Genomic DNA, 26,253 nt, shown 5'->3' on the forward strand with positions numbered 1-26,253 from the left:
TGGTCTTCATGAAGAAAGTGGGCACTTCAGATCATACAGTCAAATGTTAAATGATTCTTTCACTTTCCAAATGAAAATGTTTCCTTGGGGATAAGCCAAGTATGAATGGCATTCCAAACAGGTTAGCACTTCATGTTGAAACTTTACTTTTTCCCCCTACTTCAAAATTACTCTTTATTGAAGGAAAAATAAAGCTCTCCGCAGAGTTAAATGTCATTTGTTATAATGTGAAAAGAGAGAGACTGATAGATGCAATCATTTTAATAAAATTAATCAGTACCTTTTGCGTTACAAATGTAATCAATAAAATCTAATCCAGCTCTGCAGCTTATCTTTTATGTTTCTGATACAGATGAAACCTTTGAATGTGTAACTATAACTATTTAATGCAAATGTTGCTTAAGTGTGGATCATTCCACAAAATTCCATTTCAAATTACTTCACTCTTCAGTCAGGGAGGTTTTCCTGGATTTCAGAACAAGCTCTTTGACAAATGGTGTTAATTCTTGCAGCTCCTTTCGAACAGTCTGTACATCATATTCACTCTCTTTCTCAATGCTGTTGCATTCACCAGGGTCATCATTTGCCTGGCCTTTTTTCTGCTGAACTACAAGTTGTTTCACTACCAGGCCTTGGTACTTCAGGAGGAGCTTGTACTGATCCTGTGGAAGAGAATAATACCCAGGTTATTTTTTTAATAACTTTTCCAATATAGTTAATTTTTCAACGAATGCATTGAGACATCCAAAGATGTGATTAATACTTCCATGAGTTTCAATACAATATTGTGTTGCACAATTTTTTAATGCAAAAATGATGTGGAAAATAGGTAACTTTTCAAGTGACTCCATCTGTACTTCTCACTGCCTTGGGAAGACAGCCAACATAATCAAAGACCCCTTGCACCCTGGTTTCAATTTCTTCCTACCTCTTTCATTGGGCAGAAGATACAAAAGCTTAAATGCACATATCAACAGATTTAAGAATTTTCTTCTGTGCCGTTATTAGAATTTTTGAATGGACCTCTCAAATTTTAAATGCTGATCTCACTCTTTATGACGTTGAATTCTGTGCTCTGTTCTATTACCCTAATACACTCCATATTGTGTGATCTGCCTGTACTGCATGCAAATCAAAGCTTTTTCACTGTAGCTAGGTACATATGACAACAGCAATTCAAATTAAAATAAAAAGGACGCATAAAGGTTTAAATGGTATTTTAGTTAAATAGTCATGTGTGGGAAATCCAGTGATCAGAAAAAAAGCACGTTTACACGTCCTTGACGTTGGTTCAATTAAAACACTTATTTCATGCCCCTGGTTTACAATGGCACATGATCCAAGGCTATTACAAAGACAGAATCAACAATGCAAACAGTCAGGCCAGAATTCAAGTTACTACCTTGATACTATACTCTTCCATGAATTTCAAATGAGATGTGATGGATTTTCACGATCAAAGATCAATTATGTCAACTCTATCCACTTTGTATCGGACATGAATTTACAATGGCCATTTAAAGGTACAGGAATCTCCCACTGGGAACAGCAAGAAGATAGCTCAATAGGTTAAGTGAAGGTAGGGTAAAGTGACTTATATATCCTGTATTTGAAACTTGGTCATTGCTGCTGCTTCAACACTGATTCCTCAATTTTAAGGAAGTGTGGTATAGAATGAGAAAAGCTATTAAACATTCTCATTGGACTAGTCCTGTATAAGTTACATCATTTATTTACTTCTATACACATTCTCACTAATCCTTTAAGATCAAACAGTTCTGAAAATATTCATCCACCCTGATATTTTGAGACAGGCAGCTTAAGAAATTCCACTGTAGCGAACAGGATAACTGTTTCCTAGAGATTGCTTCACTATCACACTAGCTCAACACTCTGCATTCCTAGTTTTAAAAAACATATTATAAACTGAGGGATTAAAAAAATTCATTGGTTTATACTTTTCAGAATCATATGGAACACAACACTATCCATAAATTACACTTGATTTGAAGCCGTACTTAAAAACCGGTACATGATCTAAATTTTTATATGCTAAACAGTAATTGGCTTCTTTTAACATAGAGTGGCTATGTTGCAGGTGACAAGTTACCTCTGGAATCTTGGTCATGAGGAACATGATAATCTGTGGTACACATCTGCCAGGTGCATGAAGCATGTTGTGTGTTGACAGCTGAAACAGCAGGACTGATGTCAGATGCAAAACTAATGCCGGCTCCTCAGTGGCCTTGATTTGTTCAAGTAATGCCTGTCTGTGCTGGAAAACGACTTGTCTAGAGCAAGAGACCATTTGGATAAAAGTTAAACATTTTGTAACACAGATTTTAATGACAGCTTCAATAATACTCAGGAAGCCTCACATCATCCAGTCAGTCACTCGGCTGGAATCCTATCCATCCATTTAAATATTCACTCCCTCTACCACTGACACAGCTTGACATCAGCATGCACCATCTACAAGATGCACCGAACAATTTGTCAAGGATCTTTCAAAAGCAGCTTCCAAGTACATGAACTTTATCACTTATAAAGGGCAAAGGCAATAGATTCCAACTCCCTCCCTAACAGCATTAGGAGAGTAACTGTATCACAGACTTCAGAGGTTCATGACAATGGCTCACCAACATTTTCAAGAGTGATTAATGAGAGGAAAGAAGTGTTGCCCTTGCCAGCTAACAACCCAGAACAAAATATTATAGATCTATACTGGTTTTGTATTGTTGTGCAAAACCTACAGGAATACAGTGTTTTGAAAATATTATGGATAGCGAGTTTTGAGAAGATTTGTAGCTCAGGTTGAGGTTCTGGATGTGAGTCTGCTCGCTGAGCTGGAAGGTTAGTTTTCAGACGTTTCGTCACCATTCTAGGTAACATCATCAGTGAGCCTCCAGTGAAGCGTTGGTGTTATGTCCTGCTTTCTATTTATGTTTAATTTCCTTGGGTTGGTGATGTCATTTCCTGTTCTTTTTCTCAGAGGATGGTAGATTGGCTCCAAATCAATGTGTTTGTTGATGGAGTTCCGGTTGGAATGCCATGCTTCTAGGAATTCTCGTGCGTGTCTCTGTTTGGCTTGTCCTAGGATGGACGTGTTGTTCCAATCAAAGTGGTTTCCTTCCTCATCTGTATGTAAGGATACTAGTGATAGCAGGTCATGTCGTTTTGTGGCTCGTTGATGTTCGTGTATCCTGGTGGCTAGCTTCCTGCCAGTTTGTCCAATGTAGTGTTTGTCACAGTTCTTGCAAGGTATTTTGTAAATGACGTTTGTTTTGTTTGTTGTCTGTATAGGGTCTTTTAAGTTCATTAGCTGCCGTTTTAGTGTGTTGGTGGGTTTGTGGGCTACCCTGATGCCAAGAGGTCTGAGTAGTCTGGCAGTCATTTCGGAAATGTCTTTGATGTAGGGGAGAGTGGTTATGGTTTCTGGGCACATTTTGTCTGTTTGTTTGGGTTCATTGCTGAGGAATCGGCAGACTGTGTTCATTGGGTACCCGTTCTTTTTGAATACGCTGTATAGGTGATTTTCTTCTGCTCTTCGTAGTTCCTCTGTGCTGCAGTGTGTGGTGGCTCATTTGAATAATGTTCTAATGCAGCTTCGTTTGTGGGTGTTGGGATGGTTGCTCCTGTAGTTCAGAATTTGGTCCGTATGTGCTGTTTTCCTGTAGACGCTGGTTTGAAGTTCCCCATTGGCTGTTCGCTCTACTGTGATATCTAGGAATGGCAGTTCATTGTTGTTTTCCTCCTCTTTCGTGAATGTTATGCCAGTAAGGGTATTATTGATGGTCTTGAAAGTTTCCTCTAATTTGTTTTGTTAAGTGATGACAAAGGTGTCATCCACGTAGTGGACCCAAAGTTTGGGTTGGATGATTGGCAGAGCTGTTTGTTCGAGTCTCTGCATTATTGCCTCTGCTAAGAACCCTGATATTAGAGATCCTATGGGTGTTCCGTTGGTTTGTCTGTAGGTTGTTATTGAAAGTGAAGTGGGTGGTAAGGCATAGGTCCACTAGCTTGATGATGTTGTCCTTGCTTATGAGGTGGTGGTGTCTGGTGTATGTGTCTTTGGTTTTTCTAATAGTGTGATTGGGACAACACATCCATCCTAGGACAAGGCAAACAGAGACAAGCACGCGAATTCCTAAAGGCATGGCATTCCAACCGGAACTCCATCAACAAACACATTGATTTGGAGCCCATCTACCATCCTCTGAGAAAAAGAACAGGAAATGACATCAACACAGGAAATGACATCACCAACCCAAGGAAACCTAAACAGAAAGCGGGCCATAACACCAGTGCTTTGTCGGAGGCTCACTGATGACGTTACCTAGAATGGTGATGAAATGCCTGAAAACGAACCTTCCAGCTCAGTGAGCAGACGCACATCCAGAATATTATGGATGCCAAAAATTAACATATTAAGAATTAATAACTAAGTATCGACTCCCTGAAATGTTAACTTCAATACCTGCAGCAAGATCTATTGAGCATTCATTGCATTTTCTATTTCAATTCAGGTTTCCGGCATCTGCAGTATTTTATTCTTAAATTAAGAATTAACAGTAAAAATGTTGAGAGATTGCAAAACAATTAATCATCCTCTAAAGTAAACTGTTAAGGACATTTGTTTTAAAGTAGCAATGATATTCATAATATTCCAGAGCTTAGGATGAAACTCAGAAGAACAGAAAATGCAGAAAACCCGTCACTAGTCATGCAGCGTCTGTGGAAAGATGATCAGAGTTAATGTATCGGGATAACCTTTCATCAGAATAATCAATTACACATGAAACTGTCCAAACCACAATAATATTAAAGTCCAATAGTTAAGATTACACTTTCTAATCTATATTTTCTCATTCTTACTGAGTTTTACCTTTCTTTCTTTTTATCTCCCTTTTTGAGCATAATTCCACAGACTTCTGCCACACCATCCAATATGGTAAGGAATTCTTCTACACTCTTGACAGGAATCAAAGAAAAGCAGTCATTCAACCAAACAGCCTTATTCATTTAATCATAAAATTTTCTGTAGAAAGTTTCATGTTGTTTTAAGTGTAGTGCCCAACTTACTATTCCCCTTGGTAGTTGTCTATTGCTTATGGATTTTTTTATGCTTCACCGTGTGCAGGAGCAGGTGAAGATTGCTAGACTGAATCAAATGGATTTCTCAAGTTTCCAATTGCACAATCTTAAAAGTGGGTGCATTTGCTGTTTGCTTGATCAATCACCAAAGGACAGTTTTGCCCTGCTTCAGTAACTTTGTAGTCTGCCCTGGGTCGGTCCAAAAAAAATTGCGCTAGTCCCCAGTAAAAGACACCTGCACACAGAGTGCTGGAGCTGGTCTAAGTCAGCATCAACTTCAAAAAATCCTCCTTGATATAGGGGTCCTTCCCCTCCCAAAAATAATTACTAGTAAAAATTCTGAAGACAGCCAAGTTAGACTCCAACATGGTTACTAAATTACACTAAATGGATTATTGAGTAGAAATTAATCTCAGTTTCAGATCAAGAATAGCTGCTAGGCAGATAGCAACAGTAAGGAACTGAAATTGGTCAGAAGTTCCATTTCAATTAGGCAGACAGCCTAATTGGCCACCATCAGTTGTGTAATCGATTGGAAGCTCTTTTATATCAGATGTCCTTAATATGATTCAAAGGCAGTTAACACTTTTTTAAAAAAGCTACAATTATGCTGCAGATGATTTGTACTGATAGTTTCTCACCAGAGCAGGAAAATGAAATGGTACAAATATCCTAGTGTGAGGGTACTATTTTGAAGACACTGGGAGAAAACTTCAAGTAGGAATGTTCTCTTCCTAACAGGGAGTAGAAAGGTGTCAAGGGAAGTGTTCAGCAGCAATCGGCATCAGGTAATAACATACCAGACAATTCCAAAAAGCTTTCACAATCTGAACAGGGTTGATATTCTCATCATTTTCTGCTTTATCATTCACAAACCTTCCCACCTCCTATAACCTTCACTCTTCTCTAGTGACCACAGTACACCTCACATTACTACTTTTGCATTTAATTCTGAACTTTATATCAGTTATTCTCCTCGCTTTTATTGCACTGGCCACCTCAAACCTCTGCCGACTAGCATAAACTAGCACCACTCTGTACTCCATGTGCACATTCTCAAAGCATGACTCTTAGTCTCTCTTCTTGTTTACAAACAGTACCAGGCAACAAGGGGAAGAGACCAGGGCTCAGTATCCTCTTCCCAGCTGAGCAAGACATTGTCTACACAATGGTGACGGTTTGCAACAATGTGGCAAGTCAGGAGTTGCACCTTTGCTGTTTTACACTACTTCTTGTTGAAATCATAAAGTACTTCTAACTCTACTGATTAAATTAACAGGTACACTACATGGAGGAATGATTGTACAACTCAGCCCAACAACAACCAAGGCTAATTTTACTTTATTGAGAAAAAGAACTGAAGAGTCAAAAAAAAACTTACTTTGCCATTCAGTGCGTTATGGAGCTTGGAGAGAGGACCTCTGGTTTCCTCAGGCAGTTTTGCCAAGATTTTCAATCTGAGCTGAACATTAAAAAAAATTCAGAATTCCCACAATTTTATCAGAAACGTGCATTTATATGAAATACAACTACAAATTGATACATCATGTGATGCTTCACTTGCCAAACCTCTACTTTTACATAATTACTGCAAAACAGGAGCAGTAGGCCATTCAGCCTTCGAGCGTGCTCCCCCAGTCAATAAAATCATGACTGAAATGTCCATGCTGTGAATTCACCATTCCATTTACACTCGATCACCTATGATTCCCTAACAAGAACTATATCCCTCTGCTTAAAAAAAAAATTTATTGACTTCGCATCCACAGTCTTCTAGGGCCATGATATCCAAAGGTGCAAAACCCTTACTGGAAAAAAAAACACGTCTCTGCTGCTGTTCTAAGACGACAGCACGCAATTTATAACAGTGACGCCAAGCTTTGCCACAGTGAGACAAAACTTGCAACAAATGCTGACCAAAAACAAAAAAATTCTGGAGAATAAAGAAGTTTTTTTGTGCCCTATAGTATTTAAAGTGCAAAGCTTGTGTTGTTCAACAATTTACTCTTTGTGCTTTAGCCCAACTGAAACATGCAAAACAATCATGCATTTGACAAGTTTTGAAAAACAGAGCCTTTTTAAATTGCAGATTGAAAGTTTTTTGAAAGCTACACTTAAAATTACCATAATAGTGGACCAACCTCCACAAATGATGACGACAACCAAAATCGGACATATGGGAAAATGTAAACTTTAACCTAGCCAAGTGGAAGAAGCAAGAACAATAGTATTTTACACACAGTAACTCAGCTCTCCATACCTCAGCAGTTATTATAGTATATGTTTCCACTGCCATCATCAAGTCCCCAGCCAAGAAGTTGAAAAGAAGATTTGAAATATCGGTGCACATTGTCTTCAATAAATGCTTTCCCAGTTGAATGTGTGTGTCATCTAAAACATCGAAGAATATTACTGCTTGTGAGACAAACTAACAAAGGGAACATTACTGGGCAAATGTGGTTGTCAAGCATTTGTTGATCCATTGTCAAATTCTCAACACATCACATTAGCCTGTGTAATTCCTGAATACACAGTGCACTGCTAACTCCAGTAATTTAAAAAGTACGCTGTAAAAAGCTTGATGTTCAGGTTTACAAAAATGGAAATATCAAGTATACACATAAGCTGATCATTAAGTGCAACTGTCACAATAAATATGACAATTTTCACTGCATACTGGTAAAATTAAATAAGACAGAAATTTATGAAAATACTTAGGAGGCTCAGGATCTGTGGAAACAGAGATAAACAGGTTGGATATTCATACTGGGATCAAGAACGCACTGTCTGGATGACTTCTGCTATCTACCTGTCCACCTAATCCTGAAATGCAAATTTCAAGATAGACCAGAGGTGAATCAGGCACTCACACCAAGCATTACTTGGAGGCAAGAAAACAAACAGCAGACTGAAGCCATGATTCAGGTGAACAGAAGGTAAAGCGCAAAGTTTGGTGCTAAAGTCCTTCAGCTCCTGAAACATTTTAACAGTTAACAAAAATTTTTAGCTTTGCCTGCTTTAAACTAGATGGCAATGCACGAAAACACACAAGTCAAAATACATGGGGGCACAGAGCAAATTCCTAAAGCACCTAGGAAAATTCATTCAATGGGACAACCAATTAGAAGAAGGCTGTTTCAGTGACTAGAAATGCTAAAATCTCCAAGCAGTCGCTCCTGCAGGGGCCTGTGCATCGCTTGCATTTGCTACTGACAGACTAGTTAGCCCATCATCAGCAAACATTGGAGAGGAACAGCCCATGATTGGAACAGCAATAAATAAAAGGACAAAACTAAATACACATCCAGAACAAAAGAGATGAACCTATAGTGCACAGAAATAAATAAACAGATACAATCTGATTGTCATCACAGGGACACGGCTGTAGGATTACCGGTACGTGGCATTTAGAATAGGGCACAGCGACAAAAGGAAGGAGCAGCTGTTCTGTTACTTAGGAATTGTATGAAAAAACTAGAGATGGCTCACATAATTCAGGAAACCAGGAAATGGAAACAGTTATTATTTCAAAAGAGAATTAAATGGGCACTTGAAGGACATAAACTTACAGGGTGAAAGCTATAGAATTGGAAAGTGGACCGGATTAGGTTGTTCTACACAAGAATCAGCATGGACCTGATGACCAAAAGGGCTCGCTTAGCACCATATTGTAATCGAATCCAGGTCTATTATATGGCACTTAATCAAATGTCTTTTGAAAGTACGTATTAACAACATTAACTTCAGAACCCTCAACCATCTCCATTAGCTCTAGTCATGTTACGAACACGGCCTAATGAATAGCAAGCAGGGCGAAATTCCCAAACAATTTTACTTCCCCTTATCCATAATTGTTGAAGACAATTACACTGCTCCCATTCCAGATTTACCTGAGATTTGTAATCGTCAGTATAGTCAAATTAATGAATCTATGATATCCTTCACACATATAGTCCAAATACTTTCCTGAGATTGACTAGCTCAGTTCACTGGACAGCTGGCTTGTTATATACATTGCTGCCAACAGCATGGGTTCAATTCTCCTACCAGCTGAAGCTACCGTGAAGGTCTCTCTTTCTCAATCTTGCCCCTTGCCTGAGGTGTAGTGACTCTCAGTTAAAACAACACCTCTCTCTCTAATGAGAGAACGGCCCTATGATCTGGTAAGACAACGTCCAAACATTTTCAAATTTTACCAACTGTGACATTACACAGTGTCTAAATTTAACATAACGCCATGAATCCATTTACATGTTTATGTGCTGTAGCATGTGAATTGTAACAGAAAATAGCATTAAAAATATTAGATGTAGGAACAGAAGTAGACTACTCAGGCCTTTGAATGTGGTCTGCCATTCACTGAAATTATGGTTGACCTTATAACCCTCAAGTGTATTTTCCTGTCTCTTCCCCAAAATCCTCATTCCCTTAACAATCAGAGCCTGTCTATTTCAAACTCAAATTTACATTACGATAAAGCCTTGACAGCCTTCTGCAGTAAACAACTTCACAGATGCACTACCCTGAGGAAACTTCTCATCCATGTCTTAAATGTGCGATCCCTTACTCTGAAATAAGATTTCATCACGATTCTCATTTATAGGACAATGATTCAAATTTTGTGATGTGGCACAATACCAGGACAGTCACTTAAAATGATTCACTCTGTTACCTAATCACACAAATCATCAGCGAAAACATAATCACCACCAAATCCAGTGTTGCAGGGGATCTCAACTGGAAACACATTTTAACACATTAATATGGCAGCAGGGTACTTACCTGGAAAGAGTTTGGCTCCTTTCTCAAACAATCTAATGTTGTTATGAAAGTTTGATACCTCCTCCTGCAGTTCTTTTACAGTCTTCTTTCTATTGGCTCCTACTGCAGAGGTGGCAGTGGACATTAACACCGAATGCAACACCTCCTGATAGCTTTTACTTAAAGGCCTATTAAAATATAAAAAAAGTGGTAAATGCCATTCTACAAAAGATGCACCTATTTTTAAAATTACACGTAGAGTTATGAGCTGGTACATTTCATTCTCACTTTAAATCATGAAGCGGTGACAAAAACATTTTCTCAAACAACATTAGTCAAAATCTATAACATAGCCAATGTGTAAAACCACTGATCTGACATCATTGCAAATTTTAGCAAACAAGTGAAACTGTCAACATATGCCAAAGAAAGAAAAATCATCTGTCTTCATGAGTTTTTATGAGATGGATATTTTTAAATAGCAATTCACAATTATGTGCGATCAGTAATCATCAACACTTGTGTGATTATGAAAAAAAGCACTGTTCACCAAATAAACTGGAAGCAAATTCTGTATTCGTTGAAATGGTAAAAGTGACATGCTCCAATTAGCAATTTTATTGTATAAACTAATTACTCCTCAGCTTGTTCAGTGCAACAATTTACACTTGCATCTCTATTGCAAATGCTTTTAGCATGAAATTTGGTTGTTATTTATTATTCATACAAGAGTATTTATTTTTTAAAAAGATTAGTCATTTACTTTATTGTTGTATGTTTGGTTTTGTTGTGCATGAGTGATCTGCCATATGCCCCTATTTTACAATGTCACTTCAAAAGTATTTGTTTGCACACTGAGATATTCTAAGGTCATGAAAGGTGCTGCATAAATTACTTTACCTCATCAAATGTTCTGCAAGTTCACAGATCATTTCCTCTGGACAGTCTTCAAGATGATTCCTTAAAATGTCTTCAATTTCTTCTTGTTCCATGAAAATAATCTCCTTTTGTTTGTGTTTACCTAACAAAGGTAGATAGCAAAATTTTAAAACATTGTGCCAGTGGAAACAATACAGGCAGCCACTGTGTTGCAAACAGATTCTGGTCAGGAGTTTGTTTAGAAGTCAACTTATGCACAAGTCGAAACACTATGTGGACAAAACAAAATAGACATGCGTTAAATACAGGAAACATTTGTATGTCAGCTATTTAAAATTATATGCCTGTACGGGATCATATGTATTAAATTGGAAGTTCATAAAAATCAAGGACATCCCAATTCTTTGGTTTTGACTTCTCCAAAACATGGAAAATGCATGTTGTATTTTCAGCTTCTCAGTAATTTTGATTTATAGGTTCATTGTTTGTCTCTGTACTACAGCACTGAATCTGGCATATTCTGTAGACACAACCAAACATTTGTCAGATTGAAAATAACAAAATAACAAAGTGTGAAGCTGGATGAACACAGCAGGCCAAGCAGTATCTCAGGAGCACAAAAGCTGACGTTTCAGGCCTAGACCCTTCATGAGATGCTGCTTGGCCTGTGTTCGTCCGGCTTCACACTTTGTTACCTTGGATTCTCCAGCATCCGCAATTCCCATTATCTCTGAAAATAACAAAAGCTCATTTCTAGATATGTAGAACACTGGCCTAACATATATACCCTATTTATTGGTAGAAATGAGCATTATGTGAAAGTTGACCCCACGTTCACTGAAAATATCACCTTCCTTTCATACAATTCTTAGGGATAAAGGCTGTTTTCAGATTAGTAGGATACAAACAGCTGAACGTCCCAGATTCCTTAAAATGCCTTCAATTTCTTCTTATGCCATGATTATTACCTCCTTTTGTTTATGCATTACCTGGAACTAACAATTCCCCTCCATATACTGAAATTGGACTAAGGCACAACAAAAATAATACTGAAGTTTTTTGATGATAACCCATTACGAGAATGACAAAAATTTCCAAGTTAAAAAAGAATCAGGAGGGCAAAAACACATCAGTAGGATGGGTGTACAGATGTCAAATGTAGTTCAACATTGAGAAGTGGGAAAGTGCGAAAATAACATTTAAATATTAGCACTAATTTGTAAAAGTAGACATCCAGAGTGATTAAGCAATATCAAAAATATGTTAATGAGGCAGTCAGTAAAGGTCATTAAAGGACAAATGAAGTTCTAGGTTTCACATACAGCATTGGAATACAAAAGCAAGAAAGTCATGCCGATTTTTAAAGAAGTATTGGTTTAGCAAAGGCTGGATTATGTGCACTTACAGCCATTCAACTGCTGGAGATTTAGAAAAGTGGGGGATAAGCATTGCATGAGTTCACTGAAGTAATATTAGCATTTTATTAAGACAAAATTAATCTTCAACGAATGTTAAGGAGCCATGCAATAACAGCTTTTCAAAATTGTGGAAGGAGCTGAAAAAGGCAAATTAAATAATGTTAAAAATAGTTACTGACCTACCAACAGGTGGGCAGCAACGGGGATAGCAAAAAAATGAGAGGGATGAAGGGAAAAGACAATAACTTTCATGCATAGGACTTTTACAACATGTGATGCTTTGCTGTAGTATTAATTTAGAGAAACAAGCATTACCTCAAATGCAAGTACCAAGAAGATTAGAGGGAAGAACAGGGAAATAGAATTATAGTAGATAGGTACAGATGTGGCGTGAGCACCAGTTTGGATTTGATTGACTTGGTGACTTGCTCTTGTCATTATTCCCATTCTTCCAGGATTGCAATTTTCAGCAGGATCAATTAGACTATGAATGGCAGTATTTAAATTTATTGTAACAATATCAAATAACATTTAGCCATTCCACACTACACTCTAATGTTCTGATGTATATAGTAAAGAGTTGCAATGGCAGCCATGTAACAGAATGGTGGGGGAAAACAGGTTTAAGATCCAAGATAACTCATCACATAAAATCATTATAACTCACACTGATGGAAATCCATGATCTTAGAATCTAACTGTACAGTTTTGAGTCACTCAACAAAAAAAATTGACAATTACGCATTAATAACCTGCAACATTGATTTTAAGTTTCAACAGATATAGCATAAATCATAGCTGTGAAATCTGAGTAAGCAATGTCAAGTAAGCAACCAAAAGTGAACATATTACTTTGTTAAATACAAAAAAAACTAATTAATTTTTTAAGAACATACTTGTAGTAGACATCTCTTCATCACTATCTTCTTCTCGCTTTCCCTTCTTCTTGGTTTTTCTGGTCCTGATTTCTCGAGCATTACCACCACCTCCTGCTCGGATACTTCCAGCACCCTCTAATGGACAGCATTAAAACACAGACACTAAATCTACTCCCAAGATAAACTCATCTGGAGCTGCTAAAACTAAACTCGCATTGGCACTGTAGAAAGTGTCTCAGGGCACACAGAGATGGATGCCAGGCCAAAGAAAGAAATATTCTGAGTAGTGAACAAAAATATCACCAAATTAAGAGCCCTAAAGAATGTGAGAGAGAGAGAGAAGGGAAGGAGAAAGAATCAGGGAGGGAAGTCCAACAGTATACCACCCAGATGGTGAAGCCAATGGAAGCAGGATGTCAAATGAATGGCAAAGTTTTGGAGCTTTAAACCTGTGCTTGTAGGTGACTTGTATTATTTCTAGACATATAGAACACTGGCCTACTACATGATAACCTATTTATTGGTAGAAATGAGCATTATGTGAAAGTTGACCCCACGTTCGCTTAAAGTATCACCTTCCTTTCATACAATTCTTAGGCATAAAGGCTGTTTTCAGATTAGTAGGATACAAACAGCTGAACATCCCAGATTCCTTAAAATGCCTTCAATTTCTTCTTATGCCATGATTATTACCTCCTTTTGTTTATGCATTACCTGGAACTAACAATTCCCCTCTATATACTGAAATTGGATTAAGGCACAACAAAAATAATACTGAAGTTTTTTTGATGATAACCCATTAGGAGAATGACAAAAATTTCCAAGTTAAAAAAGAATCACTTTCTTTTTCCAGGTGTGGCAAGTAAAGAAATGGGGATGGAATAGAAACAGAATATAGGTGCAGGAGTAGGCCATTCAACCCTTTGAGCCTGCACCACCATTCAGTATGATCATGACTGATCATGCAATTTCAGTATCCCATTCCAACTTTCTCTTCATATCCCATGATCCCTTTAGCCGCAAGAGCAGCATCCAGCTCCCTCGTGAATATATCTAATGAACTTGCCCAAACAGCGAACTGTAGTAGAGAATTCCACAGGTTCACAACTCTCTGGGTAAAGAAATTCTTCCTCATCTCAGTTCTGAATGGCTTATCCCTTGTTCTTAGGCAGCAACCCCTAGTTCTGGATTTCCCCAACATCAGGAACATTCTTCCTGTATCTACCCTCTCCAGTAAATCAGGATTTTATATGCTTCTTTGAGGTCACCCCTCATTCTTCTAAATTCCAGTGAGCACAAGCCCAGTTGGTCCAATCTTTCTTCACACGTCAGTCCTGCCATCCTGGGAATTAGTCTGGTTAACCTTTGCTGGACACCCTCAATAGCAAGAATGTGCTTCTTAAGACTAGGAGGCCTAAACTGCACACAATACTCAAGGTGTGGCCTCACCAAGGCCTGGTATACCTGCAGCAATACATCCCTACTCCTATACTCAAATCCTCGTGCTATGAAGGCCAGCATGCCATTAGCTATCCTCACCACCTGCTGCATTTGCATGCCAACCTTCAACGACTGTTCCACCATGACACCCAGATCTCCGTAGATGGATGTGAATGATGAAGGGTACAAAAAAATTTGTTAGAGCTGATCTCATCAGTGACTAAGATTGTGGGATGGAGGACAGGGAAACAGGATGTCAGAGGGATGGTTACGTATATGGGTATGGAAGCTTCTATGGAAGGAGAATGGATCAATAAAGATAAGGGGAAAAGGGGCAATTCAAAGCATTGGAAATCACCAAGTGGAGTCGTCATTCAGGATGACAGAAGCAGTGAGGAGCATGGAAGATGGCTCAGGGTGCATCTTAAGTAGAAAGTATACAGCAAGGTGCAGTGCTCTAACAGGAAAGTGTGTGCCAATGGAGTAAGGAGAGGTCAAACAAGTTAGAAATCTCAAAATGGCAGCAGCTTGTGAGTGCCAAGCAATAGGACATCAGAATATGTCAGGTACAATGCGTAAACTTCTTGTGCTATGTTTTACGGAGATAAAAATTGAAGCCATATAAACCATGTAACGCTAAAGTAGCTTGGCCATAATTACTGCTGTAGCAGTAAAGATTCATAAATAAATCATATTTAATTTAATCAAATAATTCAAATTTAAAGAAAATAAAATTAGGGAGCTGGATCTAATTAAGGATGGCAAACTATCTTTTGATCTGGTCAACTACTTGACCAGATCACTACTTCAATTAATTGATAACTTTGAATGATAATGACCGTTTGAGACCATTCTTCCTAAGCTGTACTCCACATTATAACAACTTCCTCAATTTGGCAAAACCTAGAAGCCTCTTTCTGGGGATGGATAAGTGACCTATAAAACAGAGGGTCATGTTGGTTCTAAGATGCAAAGGTCCTGATTTTGCTCTTTCAGGATATAATGATGATGTCTGACATTATTTAAGTGACTCCAACATGTTCAGAATTTTAATTCTTTTAGTACGGCAAATTGCTAAAAAGTGTGAGCTTATGAAAACACAGCAAAGAAAACAAAATGGAACAATTTCCATTGAGAAGTGCAAATTGGAGTGGGTGAGTTCAACACAAAAATGAAAGACAGAAAACGAAAGCGAGTAAAAGATAAGATTAAACTATAAAGAGAGAGAGAAAAGACACAAACAAAACAATTGTAAAAAATTAAAACTTTACATTTGCGAAATCTGTAACAAATAAAACTAGGGGGAATTACATACTGCACAGATAACAGGTAACTTTCAGAGTGATAAGGCAGACAGCAAAATGCTTTTCCTGTGAAGCTATCAGGAAATGGTTCAATTCTATTAGCAACTGGGAGATTGGAGTTTAGCTGTGTGTCTGACCCTCACCTGAAGTTGCTCTGTCATTCAAATATAAATAGCAGTGAGCAGAGTTAGCCTCATTATTATTCTGACAGAAGAATCGCACTGCAGCAATGTAAATGGATTAATGGGTTGACTAACATGAAACTAAGAATGCCTTATGATGGCAATGGAAGTCTAAAGGGAGAAACTGCACCATTCACAGGTGCTGTAGCATCTCACTTTGGAAAAAGTACAGATGTAAAACCGGTTAACTAGTTTTTAAAATTAGTTTCCAGATTTTTAAAATTAAAGGCAAGACATAAGTTAACACCAGTACTTAAATACAGTTGTGAAAAATACAAAATTGTAGGCTTTAAAAGAAACAAACTTCGATTTTTTTGAAATTAATCTGAATGTTGAAAGCTGCTAAAGACATTGAGTAGAAGTACACACACAGGGGCCCAGTTGCAAACTGTAATTAATGAACTCACCTAATGCCTTCTTCTTCCGGTCCTCTCGCTTGTCCTTTTTAACACAAATCATACTTTCTGCTATAATAGCAGCCTGCTTCAGGTCCTCCTCTGTTAACACATGGGCATGGTTATTCTTTACTTCCTAGAAAAAAGGCATACTGTGAATAAATGTAAATACAGTGCAAACGGAACAAAAACAAGGCTAGACTGTATGCAGATTTACATGAACAATGTACAAACTCAATAGTCAAAAACATAGACGATAAATAAATTCAATGTGATAAAATAGTAAAAATACTGGTTTAATTCCACTGGATACTCACATCACCTGAAAGTCCGAGAACCAAATCTTCGCCAAAATGGTCTGAAATCACAATTCCCACCCTGAACATACTATATCCGTATTTTCAATAATTGAGAAGCTGAGTCAGGTTGGGTTTGTGAACGTGTTTTATGGAGGCAGTTGGCAAATAAATTATCAGTGGTCTCCACTAGTGTGGGATTTTAGCCTTCCTGTAGCATGTAAACTCCAGTATGCACACTAGATTTGCTAAAAACAGGTATCAAACTTGTAGATTTATTGTTTATCTCTTTGGATAGGTGACGCACTCTCACGAGCACAATCTTAGTACATTGGCAGTTGGGCAGAGAAGGGTCACAGGAAGGACAGAGAACAAGACAGAGAAATTGATACATTGGTGGAATGGTTAGACAAATAGCAGATTACATTTACTGCAGAAAAGTGTGAACTGATAGTTATTAACACTAAAGGGTACACTTGAGAAGCAGTACAGAAGTAGAGGGACCTAGGTGTATTTTATTTTTACAAGTCACTACAGCTGAAACAGTTTAAGAGCATAGTTGATATTAAGGGCAGCGTATAAAAGTAAAAAGCTACATTAAGATCATATCGAACACTGTTTCCGCCTTTCCTGGAGTATAGCATCCAGTACTAGGCATTACGTTTGAGTAAAAATGCGAAAGTCACAAGATTGAGAAGATTCCGAGAATGACACTAATGATGAGGAATTACAATTATTTACATAGGTTGGAGAAGTGTTCTTTGAAAAGTCAGTTGAGAAGAATTTTGATATAGTACTTGAAATCATGAGGTGTCTAGACAGAGGGGGAAAAGGTTCCTATTGGTGGAAGGGTCAAGATCAAGAGGGAACAAAATTTAAGCAATTGGCAAACGAAGTGATATCAACATTAGGAAAAAACATTTTCACACAGCAAGTCAGGAGGATTTGGAATATGCGGCTTGAGAACATGGTGGAAACAGGTTAAATCAAAACACTTAAGAGGAAGTTGGATTGTTAATAGAAGAGGAAGAACATTTCCGGTTACACAGCAAAGACAGGTGAGTGGCACTAAATAAAATTCTCCTTCAAGACCTGACGTGAACAATAGGCCAAATGAGCACCTTCCATGCTATAACAATTCTGTGACTGCAGTCAGTGAAATTCCCACAGTCACCAGCCCAGAATATAATATTTACCACTGCGGCAGGATAATCCCAAATGTATTAATTTAGGTAATCTCTGGTACTAATCAGTTTTAACTTGCATTTACTTATTGCAGCAAACTTCCTGAAGTGCTTTGTAGAGTGAAGGAGATATCAAACAGGAAAGAATTAGAATGCTTGAATAACACTACGAAAAAATATAGATGTGAGGAGTCTTCCAAAGACGCAGAATGTGGGAGTGGGAAATGTGGGTTGAGGGAAGAAACGTCAGGAAAGGATCAAGGTAGCTTAAAGGCTGCCGCCAAATATGAAATGTAAGAAAGGCTAATATAAGTAAGGCTTGATGTTTTCATTAACAATTATTTTTAATGGAAACACAACAATATCAATCTTTAGCACTGTAGACCTTGTTTCTACTGCTTCATGTTTGGATATGATTTTGGTAAATATTTCTTTACCTTTTCAGCCTTGTGCTGCATCGTCTGTTCAAACAAAGATGCACAGCTGCTAATAAACTGCTCACTGACGACAATAGTGTCCCCAAAAATCCTGGAAGCAGAATGTTTCTGCATGGTCCTCATCACTTGCTGGAGCAAAATGGATGCATCTTCCTCAGAAAATGAAGTGGGTAGTAAGGGCTATGTACAAAACATACAGGAATTACTCAAAACATGTTCAAAAGTCTTAATGGATATCAAAAGTTATAGAATTCCTCCCTGCATTGCATACACATTTATCTGAGTTACCAATACATAACAATGAAGCTGGGCACATTTTCTTAGCACTGTTTTAAAATAAAAACCATCACTTGCTTCTGTTGAATTCACAGGGATAAAGTACCCTCTAAATTTGTCATGAAACAATGCTTTACTGGGAAGTGGTATGGAAGATTGGTGACATCTTGTGGAAAGTAACAACAATGATTGAATATTCATTTTAAAAAGTGGTTCATCATTATATAATCACGATGGTGTACTGTAAAGAAAACAGCCCATGGTGCCAAAGATTTTCCTGCACTTACCAGGACAGATGTGAGAATACTTAGATGAAAACTTGAAGTGCAATCACATTCAAGGCCATGGGCCATACGCAGGCAAATGGAACTAGAGTAACTGCAGTGTATTTTTGGCAGTCCAGAATCAATGGCCCAACCAAATGACCTCTTTTGGACTGCACGATTCTATGAGTACCAACTTTTAAAGGGGACAGTTCATACTCTACAAGAAACAGTTTGCTGTCTGGTCAAGATGTTGTGATGGAGAATGTTTTTGTAATCCATTATATTCTTTCCCATTCTCCATATGGGTCAAGTTCCACAAATAAAGTTTTTGTTTTAATTAGCTGAGTTGTGCCATGGAGAATACATCAGGAGCGGTACATAAGCTTTGTTTAATCAAAATGTCTGAACAATTTACTTTTTAAACTGCAGAGTTCTGCGTCTTGCATATGAATATAAATGGTTTCCACCAAGTCTAAGTGAGCCACACTACAAGCCCAACTGATAGACTTAAATCAATTGTTAATGCAATTTTGAACACATTCAGGATTTTTCAGTAAAAAATATACAATTAGAGTCTTCATTATAAGGTACAACTTTACGTTCTGGGTTCTTTTTTTGAATACATTTGATGAACATCGAAAGCAACATGCTGTTTGGTAGGATTTGCCAGTCATGGGGGTATATACGTACATGGCTGGCATTAAATTGAAATGCACATACTACGTCACTGCTTTGCGTAGTGGGCCAATGTGTTTTTGCCTGGACAGGAGCTTCCTGTTCATGGAAAATACTGTTTGTGTTACTACTGTAAGGCAGTAGCGTGAAACAGTTAACTTCAGCTGTTATTCAAATCATTAGGACCCTTTGAACTTCCCAAGGTAATCACAGATAGACTGGCACAAAAACTGGGTACCAAATAGGGTCCTACTGGCTGTTTCACAGGATAATGGCTAGTCAATCAGATTAATGATTGCTCCCTACGATGGAAATTTGTGAATAGGTCTCAGACTAATACTCAATTTCAGCACTACTATGCAACAATTTATAAACCATGACAGTTCCTCTCATTTCCTAAACTCTGTAATTAAATCATGTTTTTAATTATAATTTTTAAGCACATTCCTACTGGGCACTTACCAGCTCTCAAAAATCACAGCACAACTCAATTACGTACAGTGTCTTTATTGAACAAGAGTTCTTCTAGTGTGAACAAGGAACATTAAATCCATTATGTTATTACATTGCAACACAAACACAACAGGGATGAGTTTAGAAAATGGTTAGAGCACAAACTCAAAATATTGGTACATACAAGATGCTAACAGCACAAGTTCAGAGAATCATTTAGTGTTCCAATTGTATTTTATGATCAAAGAACAAACAAATACCTCATCAAAACTTAACATAATATTCGGCATGTACTGACAATTATTTTCCTAGGAGGAATTTTTTGATGAATAAAATGAAAAAGTTTAATACATTATATATTTCCGTCCTAATTTTCTTTTTGTTGCTTCAAGTTTGTTTCTGCACTGTACAATCATAGAATCCCTACAGTGTGGAAACAGGCCCTTCAGTCCAACAAGTCCACACTGACCATTGGAGCATCCAGCTAGATCGATCCCCCTATAATTCAAATAACCTATACATCCCTGAACACTACGGCAATTTGGCACGGCCAATCCACCTAGTCTGCACATTTTTGGACTGTGGGAGGAAACTAGAGCACCGGCAAGAAACCCACACAGACATGGAGAGAACGTGCAAACTCTACACAGTTGCTCGAGGGTGGAATTGAACCCGGGTCCCTTGGCGCTGAGAGGCAGCAGTACTAACAACTGAGCCACCATGCTGCCCTCTCAAAAGCATACTTTTTGGGAGTGTGTCAGGAAAGCAGTACCTGTATATCCACCCAGGTGCCTGATCTGATAGCCTCCTCTACTGAAGCTTCCACCTGATCAACAATAGTACGTCCGACACAAACGGCCTTCAAAGTGGTCATCGATGCTGTTTTGTATCGCTTCTTTATGTAATTCATAGGGTCAGGAATTCCCAGTCTGCATAAAGTATCAAATTCTAGTACAGAAGAAAGAACAGTTTCCTTTGAGTATTAGTGTTCTATCCAAAAGCTATCTGCCCTCCCAGAATCACAAATAATTCTAACTTTGTTATATGAACAGGGTTAAGCCACTATTTCATCATAATACTTTAACTGATGTTCCACATAAATATGGCCAAATAATTTTAACTCACGAAGCACATCAAACTCAGAAGTATAATTCTTGAAATATATAGGTCAGTAAAGCTCATCGGAGCACAGAAGCATGCAGGATAAGCATGTGAAGGAATTAACAACAGGTTGGATCTAAAAATTCCAATAGGTCAGATGATAAATATGATTTTATTTGTCAAGGATCTGCATCCTATGTGCTGGGTCGTAGAATGAATATAAACTTAGCCAGCAGGATTTCATCTAGTTAATTTTGTTTTCATTCTATAATCTGGAATAGTTCTTTTCTACTTCTTTTGCCAAAAACAAAATGAAATGTGAAGTGAGTCAAATTTTACAAAATGAAATCCTACTAGGATAATGATTTCTTTCTCACCAATGCATGCTCAAAATTACATTTTTTCAGCTCAAGCACTAAAATAGCAGGCAGTAATAGAAACAAAATGAGAAGGAGTCCAAGTAATCAGAAAAACAAAATTTAAAGAATCAAAATTTAGGTATAATCATACAGCAGAAAATTTCTTCAAGCTGTTCCCAATCTGCATCAAAACATGGCATATATAGGGTTTTCACCAAATTTCTGAAGATGTTTTGGGTAGATCTTTAAGAAAATTCTGGGTGACAGAATGCTACATGAATCTACAAAAGTCATGGTGGACAGGATTTGAGGAAGCAGAAAACTGGTTACTCATGGAGGTTTCCTAGCCTCTAATCTGCTCTTGCAAACAGTATTTCTACACCTAGTTCAGTTCAGTTCCAGGTCAAGGTGAAACCCAGGGTGTGCACAGTGAGGGATTCAGTGATGGTGATGCCATGAGATGTCAAGGTAGTGATGGTTACATTCTCTCTTGTTGGAGATGGTCATTGCCCATCAGTTGTGTGGCACGTAAATTACATGCCACTATCAGTCCAAGCCTGGCAAAGGCCTCTGAGGCACAGTCTCTCTGGAGTCAAAATGTTAACTTTGTTTCTTGCTCCACAGATGCTGCCAGACCTGTTGATTTTCTCCAGCGCTTTGGCTTTTCTATTTCAGATTTAATTAAGACTAGATAGTACCCAGGTCTTGATACATTTGGACACGGAAGGCTTCAGTACCAGAGTCATTATGAATGGTGCTGAACATTGTGAAATCATCGGTGAAATCCTCTCTTCTGATCTAATTATGGAGAAAAGATCATTGATGAGGCAACTAAAGATAGTTGTGTCGTGGCCACTATGTTGAGGAACCCTTATCGAGATATCCTTCAGGCTGAGATGACTGTCTTCGAACAACCCATACCATCTCCCTTTGTGCTCCAACCAAAGAATTTTCCCTTTCATTCCTATTGACTTTGTTTTGCTAGGGCTTCTTGATACTGTACTCAGTACTGTCTTGATGACTAGTTTTTTTTCCTGCTCTTGTATCTGGTCAGGCAATTCAAGCAAAGAAAAAAAACACACCTGATGACCCAAACTACTACTGTCTTTTCATATTCTATAATTCCATGGCTCAGCGATTAACTGATGCATTATTTTAGATTGACAACAGCATTTTGCAACGACCTCACTGAAAACTGGCTCGATCATCTGTCTTTCTGCATTGGAACATTAGAGAATTTTGTGCAATCTCATTTCAGTATTTAAACACAGACCTAAATAAAGAGAGAAAAAGAGAAAAAATTCTCAAATGAATGTTGATTGGTTTGCTCTGTGATGTCTGTTTTTGCTAATACTAAGGAAAACACTCTACACTTCAGTTTTCTGTTGGCTACCCATTGTCTTTCGGGACATCCCTTTTTAAGGCTACACTTTATACCAGGTACAAGGCCTCTAATTATATAGACCAAGTAGAGAATGCAGAAAAGATATAGGTCAGTGAAACCGGTAAATTTTGTTACTTTAAACTAATGGTATTGTGTTTCAGATTTTCTGTTAGAATTCTGAACTTTCAATTACTTTACACTTTTTACTTTACATTCAATTCCTTTATTTTGTGAAAAATAGAACGAAAACAAAGAAAAAACACAGTACGACATGCCTAAGTTTTAATTTAAAACAATAACCAAATAAAAGGTCAAGATGAACATAAATAATTTTATATTTCCAGCAAAATTGATGCAAATCATTAAACAAAATAGACTGCTTAGGAATAGATCAGGGTGAAACATCGGCATGATAACTGCCTCAGCCAAAGTAATACTGGAAATTAAAAACTAAAAGAACTGACTGCGGATGCTATAAATCTGGAACAAAAAACAGAATTTGCTGGAAAAGCTCAGCTGGTCTGGCAGCATCAGTGAAGAAAAAAATCAGAGTTAACATTTCAGGTCTGGTGACCCTCAGAACTCAAATATACAACGTAATACTGCAAACTACTCTTGGCAGATTTATATTTGAATCCATAAAAGCATGTAATGCATGTTCCAACTTCTATTGCGGATCTACACCAGTCTGAGCACTGGTCAATCTGAACCTGTCGTACAAGTTGGTCTGAACGTGCTGATCTACATTACATCATAAAATGACAACCCGAAACTTCAGGTTTCGACTTCAACAATATATTTTAATAATGTTAAAAATTTACCTAAATAGCCATTTTGTTTGAAAAACGAATCCACCCAGTTATTTTGTGTTCTTGAATAGATGTCAGGAATATAAACAGCCTTATCCTGTCGGCCACCCATCACAGCTCCATTCAAACGGCCACTGCTTATAAATTCTTCAAGAAAAGCTACAAAGTAAACAATAATTCAGGCAGTTGGTGATTGTCAGAATAGTTCAAAAACTTTAGGATTTCAACACTAAAATTGAATATCTTTATCAAAAAGTATTTTGGTTAACTATGAAATGATTTGCCACTGCCCTCCAGGAAGACTGCCCATGAAAACTGGGATGGGGAATTCCCCTTAACATGTTTGAACCTGGCTCTGTGCCTATGAGATCTCAGGCATAAGTGAACAACCAGAGACTCCATCCAAAAGGGCCAGTGGAAATTCCCGTGGAAGGCCATTACCAGGCAGACCTGCTTTCTGTCCTTACCTGCAGCCCTGCCACCTCTTCCTTTTGATATCAAAGGAAATTGTTTTGTTCTGATCACCAATCTACCAGGGGCTAGAATGTTAGAGATTGGCTGTTCCAGCATTGCCATTCATTAGAACAAAAGGAACATGTTGCACCATTGAAAGGCTGCTTAACAGTTCCAGTGACAAAGATCCGGGGAATGGATCCCCCAAGCATTATTTTATATTAGTGACTCTCGTCCGAAATACTGGGCACAGAGCATCAAAAACATGCTTTGGCACTGACTTGTCTAATTTACACAAATAAAAATCATAATGAGCTGTAATCACTGCATCACATCAAGTGGTAAGCTGTTTGGTTGGAATCACACTGATTTTGGTCTAATCCTATGCTTGTCCATTGTTTTAAAGAAGTGTCAGTATCTGACAAACCACAGTTGGTAAACATCAGAGCAATAGGCACTCAGCATTTCATCACTGGTCCTACTGAACCTGATAAACATGTAACAAAATATTAAAACTTCAAAAATCACAGAAGAGGGAATAATTAGAGACAAAGTAAGGAACAATATTCTTGAAGCAACTAGTGCTGATTGGTTGGTGAGAAAGTGGATTTGAGGCCATAATCAAATCAGCCATTATTTTACTGAACCACTAGCTGGCATGAGGGACCAAAACAGCTATTCCAGTATTATTTTGTACATTTTTATGGGCATCTAGGTTTCTAGCAGATACTAGCTCCATCTATTGAGAAAACTAGGTACTGCAGAGTTTCAATTGTCTATGGCAAATAAAATCTTTCTTGTTCTCTTCAATCTATCAAAAATCAAGAATTTACTCTAATAAGAATAATTTTTGCGTATGATTATCATGCTTACTAATGTAGGAAAAGATACCAAGGTTCTCCCAAGAGCCACAATCAGAAATACATGAATGCTGCACTAAAACAAAAAGGTGATATTAAGAAGGAGAGATGTTGAGTTTTACAGGGGTATTAAAGGTTAAGTGAAGGGATTTCAAAGGGAATTCTAAGGAATGGACATAGCTGAAGGCACTGAACTAAGGGTGGAATGAGGGTTAAAGGAAGTATCCCAAGACATAATAAAGAATTTTTCAAGGACAGAAGGATCAGGAGGTCATGGGCTATGGAATGAAAAACCATGAAGGAGTACAGGGAAGGTGAAGGGGTGAAGCTGGAAAATTCTGAATCTACAGCCAAATAGCAAGGTGGCATATTAATACTCCAGAGATATTGTTCGATTGTAGAGAATTGCATATTGAAAAATGAAAAGGAGAGGCCAAGAAAAGATTTAAACATTCAAATAAGAATCTTAATTTGGGATAAAGTATAGCCAGTGAAGACCAGAGGGATCACATAATATTGGGGTAAACAGAATGGTGGATAAGGGGTCAGCTAGGAAGCCCCACCCTATTCAAATAGACAGAATATAGGGGATATTCCGTAATTAAGGTATCATTTAGGAAAAAAAAGAGTTAATGTTTTTGATTAATGACCCTTCATCAGAACCACTCCATCACTTTCTGTTTTAATTTTCAGATTTTCACAGTTGAAGACTGTTGTTTTCTTTTGACAAGAACTGAGCCTGCAGATGATAAAGGAATAGATGAAGTTTTCAAAAATAGCCGGGTTGAGTTAGGAGTAGTAGCAAGCTACATTATGAGTGTGGAAATAGACAGCCTTTACGGTCAAGACATATGAAATCAGATGTTCAGCTGAATGGAACAGGTAAGAACTTTAATGATGATTGCGAGGGCGGGAGAGACAGAGAAAGAATGCGAGAATAAGCGAATAAGTACAGGGAAGCAAAGATGGGGCCAAGGCAACATTCAAGGTTTTGGCATCAAAATGTAAGTGAAGATGCTCTACGATTGAACAGGCAAAAGTGAACCAAACGTAGGCAGCTTCACAGACATTACAAGACATTTGGTGGAGGAGCATGGTACAGTTAAGACTACAGTGAGGTTGTAAGGTTTCTAAAAATGAGGGCAACAAATTTAGGTTTGAGAAAAAGGGCGGCTATACTGGAAGAGAGCGAAACACGCACAAATCAAATGCACATGCTTCAAGGCTTTAGTTTCAGGAGTATCTCTTTATGTGCCACAAGGAAATTATTCTTTTGTTACCATCTGTGTTCAGTGCCAAATCCAAAATCAGGTTTGTGTGCAGTACTCATCCTGGGAGATGGTTCAAAG

General features: G+C 37.8%; 1 protein-coding gene across 1 annotated transcript in view; it reads right to left on the reverse strand.

The window, feature by feature from the left end:
• Positions 1–246: 246 nt before the first annotated feature.
• ufl1 (UFM1-specific ligase 1) overlaps positions 247–26,253 on the reverse strand; it is a 42,477-nt gene continuing 16,470 nt past the window's right edge. Inside the window, exons 8-19 of the mRNA XM_048530912.2 lie at positions 23,604–23,750; positions 20,711–20,886; positions 18,269–18,448; positions 16,364–16,487; positions 13,049–13,165; positions 10,756–10,876; positions 9,877–10,043; positions 7,355–7,485; positions 6,476–6,556; positions 4,886–4,971; positions 2,111–2,291; positions 247–662 (exon numbers count right to left, since the gene is read on the reverse strand). Coding sequence (XP_048386869.1) covers positions 441–662; positions 2,111–2,291; positions 4,886–4,971; positions 6,476–6,556; positions 7,355–7,485; positions 9,877–10,043; positions 10,756–10,876; positions 13,049–13,165; positions 16,364–16,487; positions 18,269–18,448; positions 20,711–20,886; positions 23,604–23,750 — 1,733 coding nt within the window. The 3' untranslated portion in view covers positions 247–440. The remainder of the gene's footprint in view (positions 663–2,110; positions 2,292–4,885; positions 4,972–6,475; positions 6,557–7,354; positions 7,486–9,876; positions 10,044–10,755; positions 10,877–13,048; positions 13,166–16,363; positions 16,488–18,268; positions 18,449–20,710; positions 20,887–23,603; positions 23,751–26,253) is intronic.

The sequence above is a fragment of the Stegostoma tigrinum genome, chromosome 4, assembly GCF_030684315.1.
Source record: "Stegostoma tigrinum isolate sSteTig4 chromosome 4, sSteTig4.hap1, whole genome shotgun sequence".
In the NCBI taxonomy this organism is placed as follows: domain Eukaryota; kingdom Metazoa; phylum Chordata; class Chondrichthyes; order Orectolobiformes; family Stegostomatidae; genus Stegostoma; species Stegostoma tigrinum.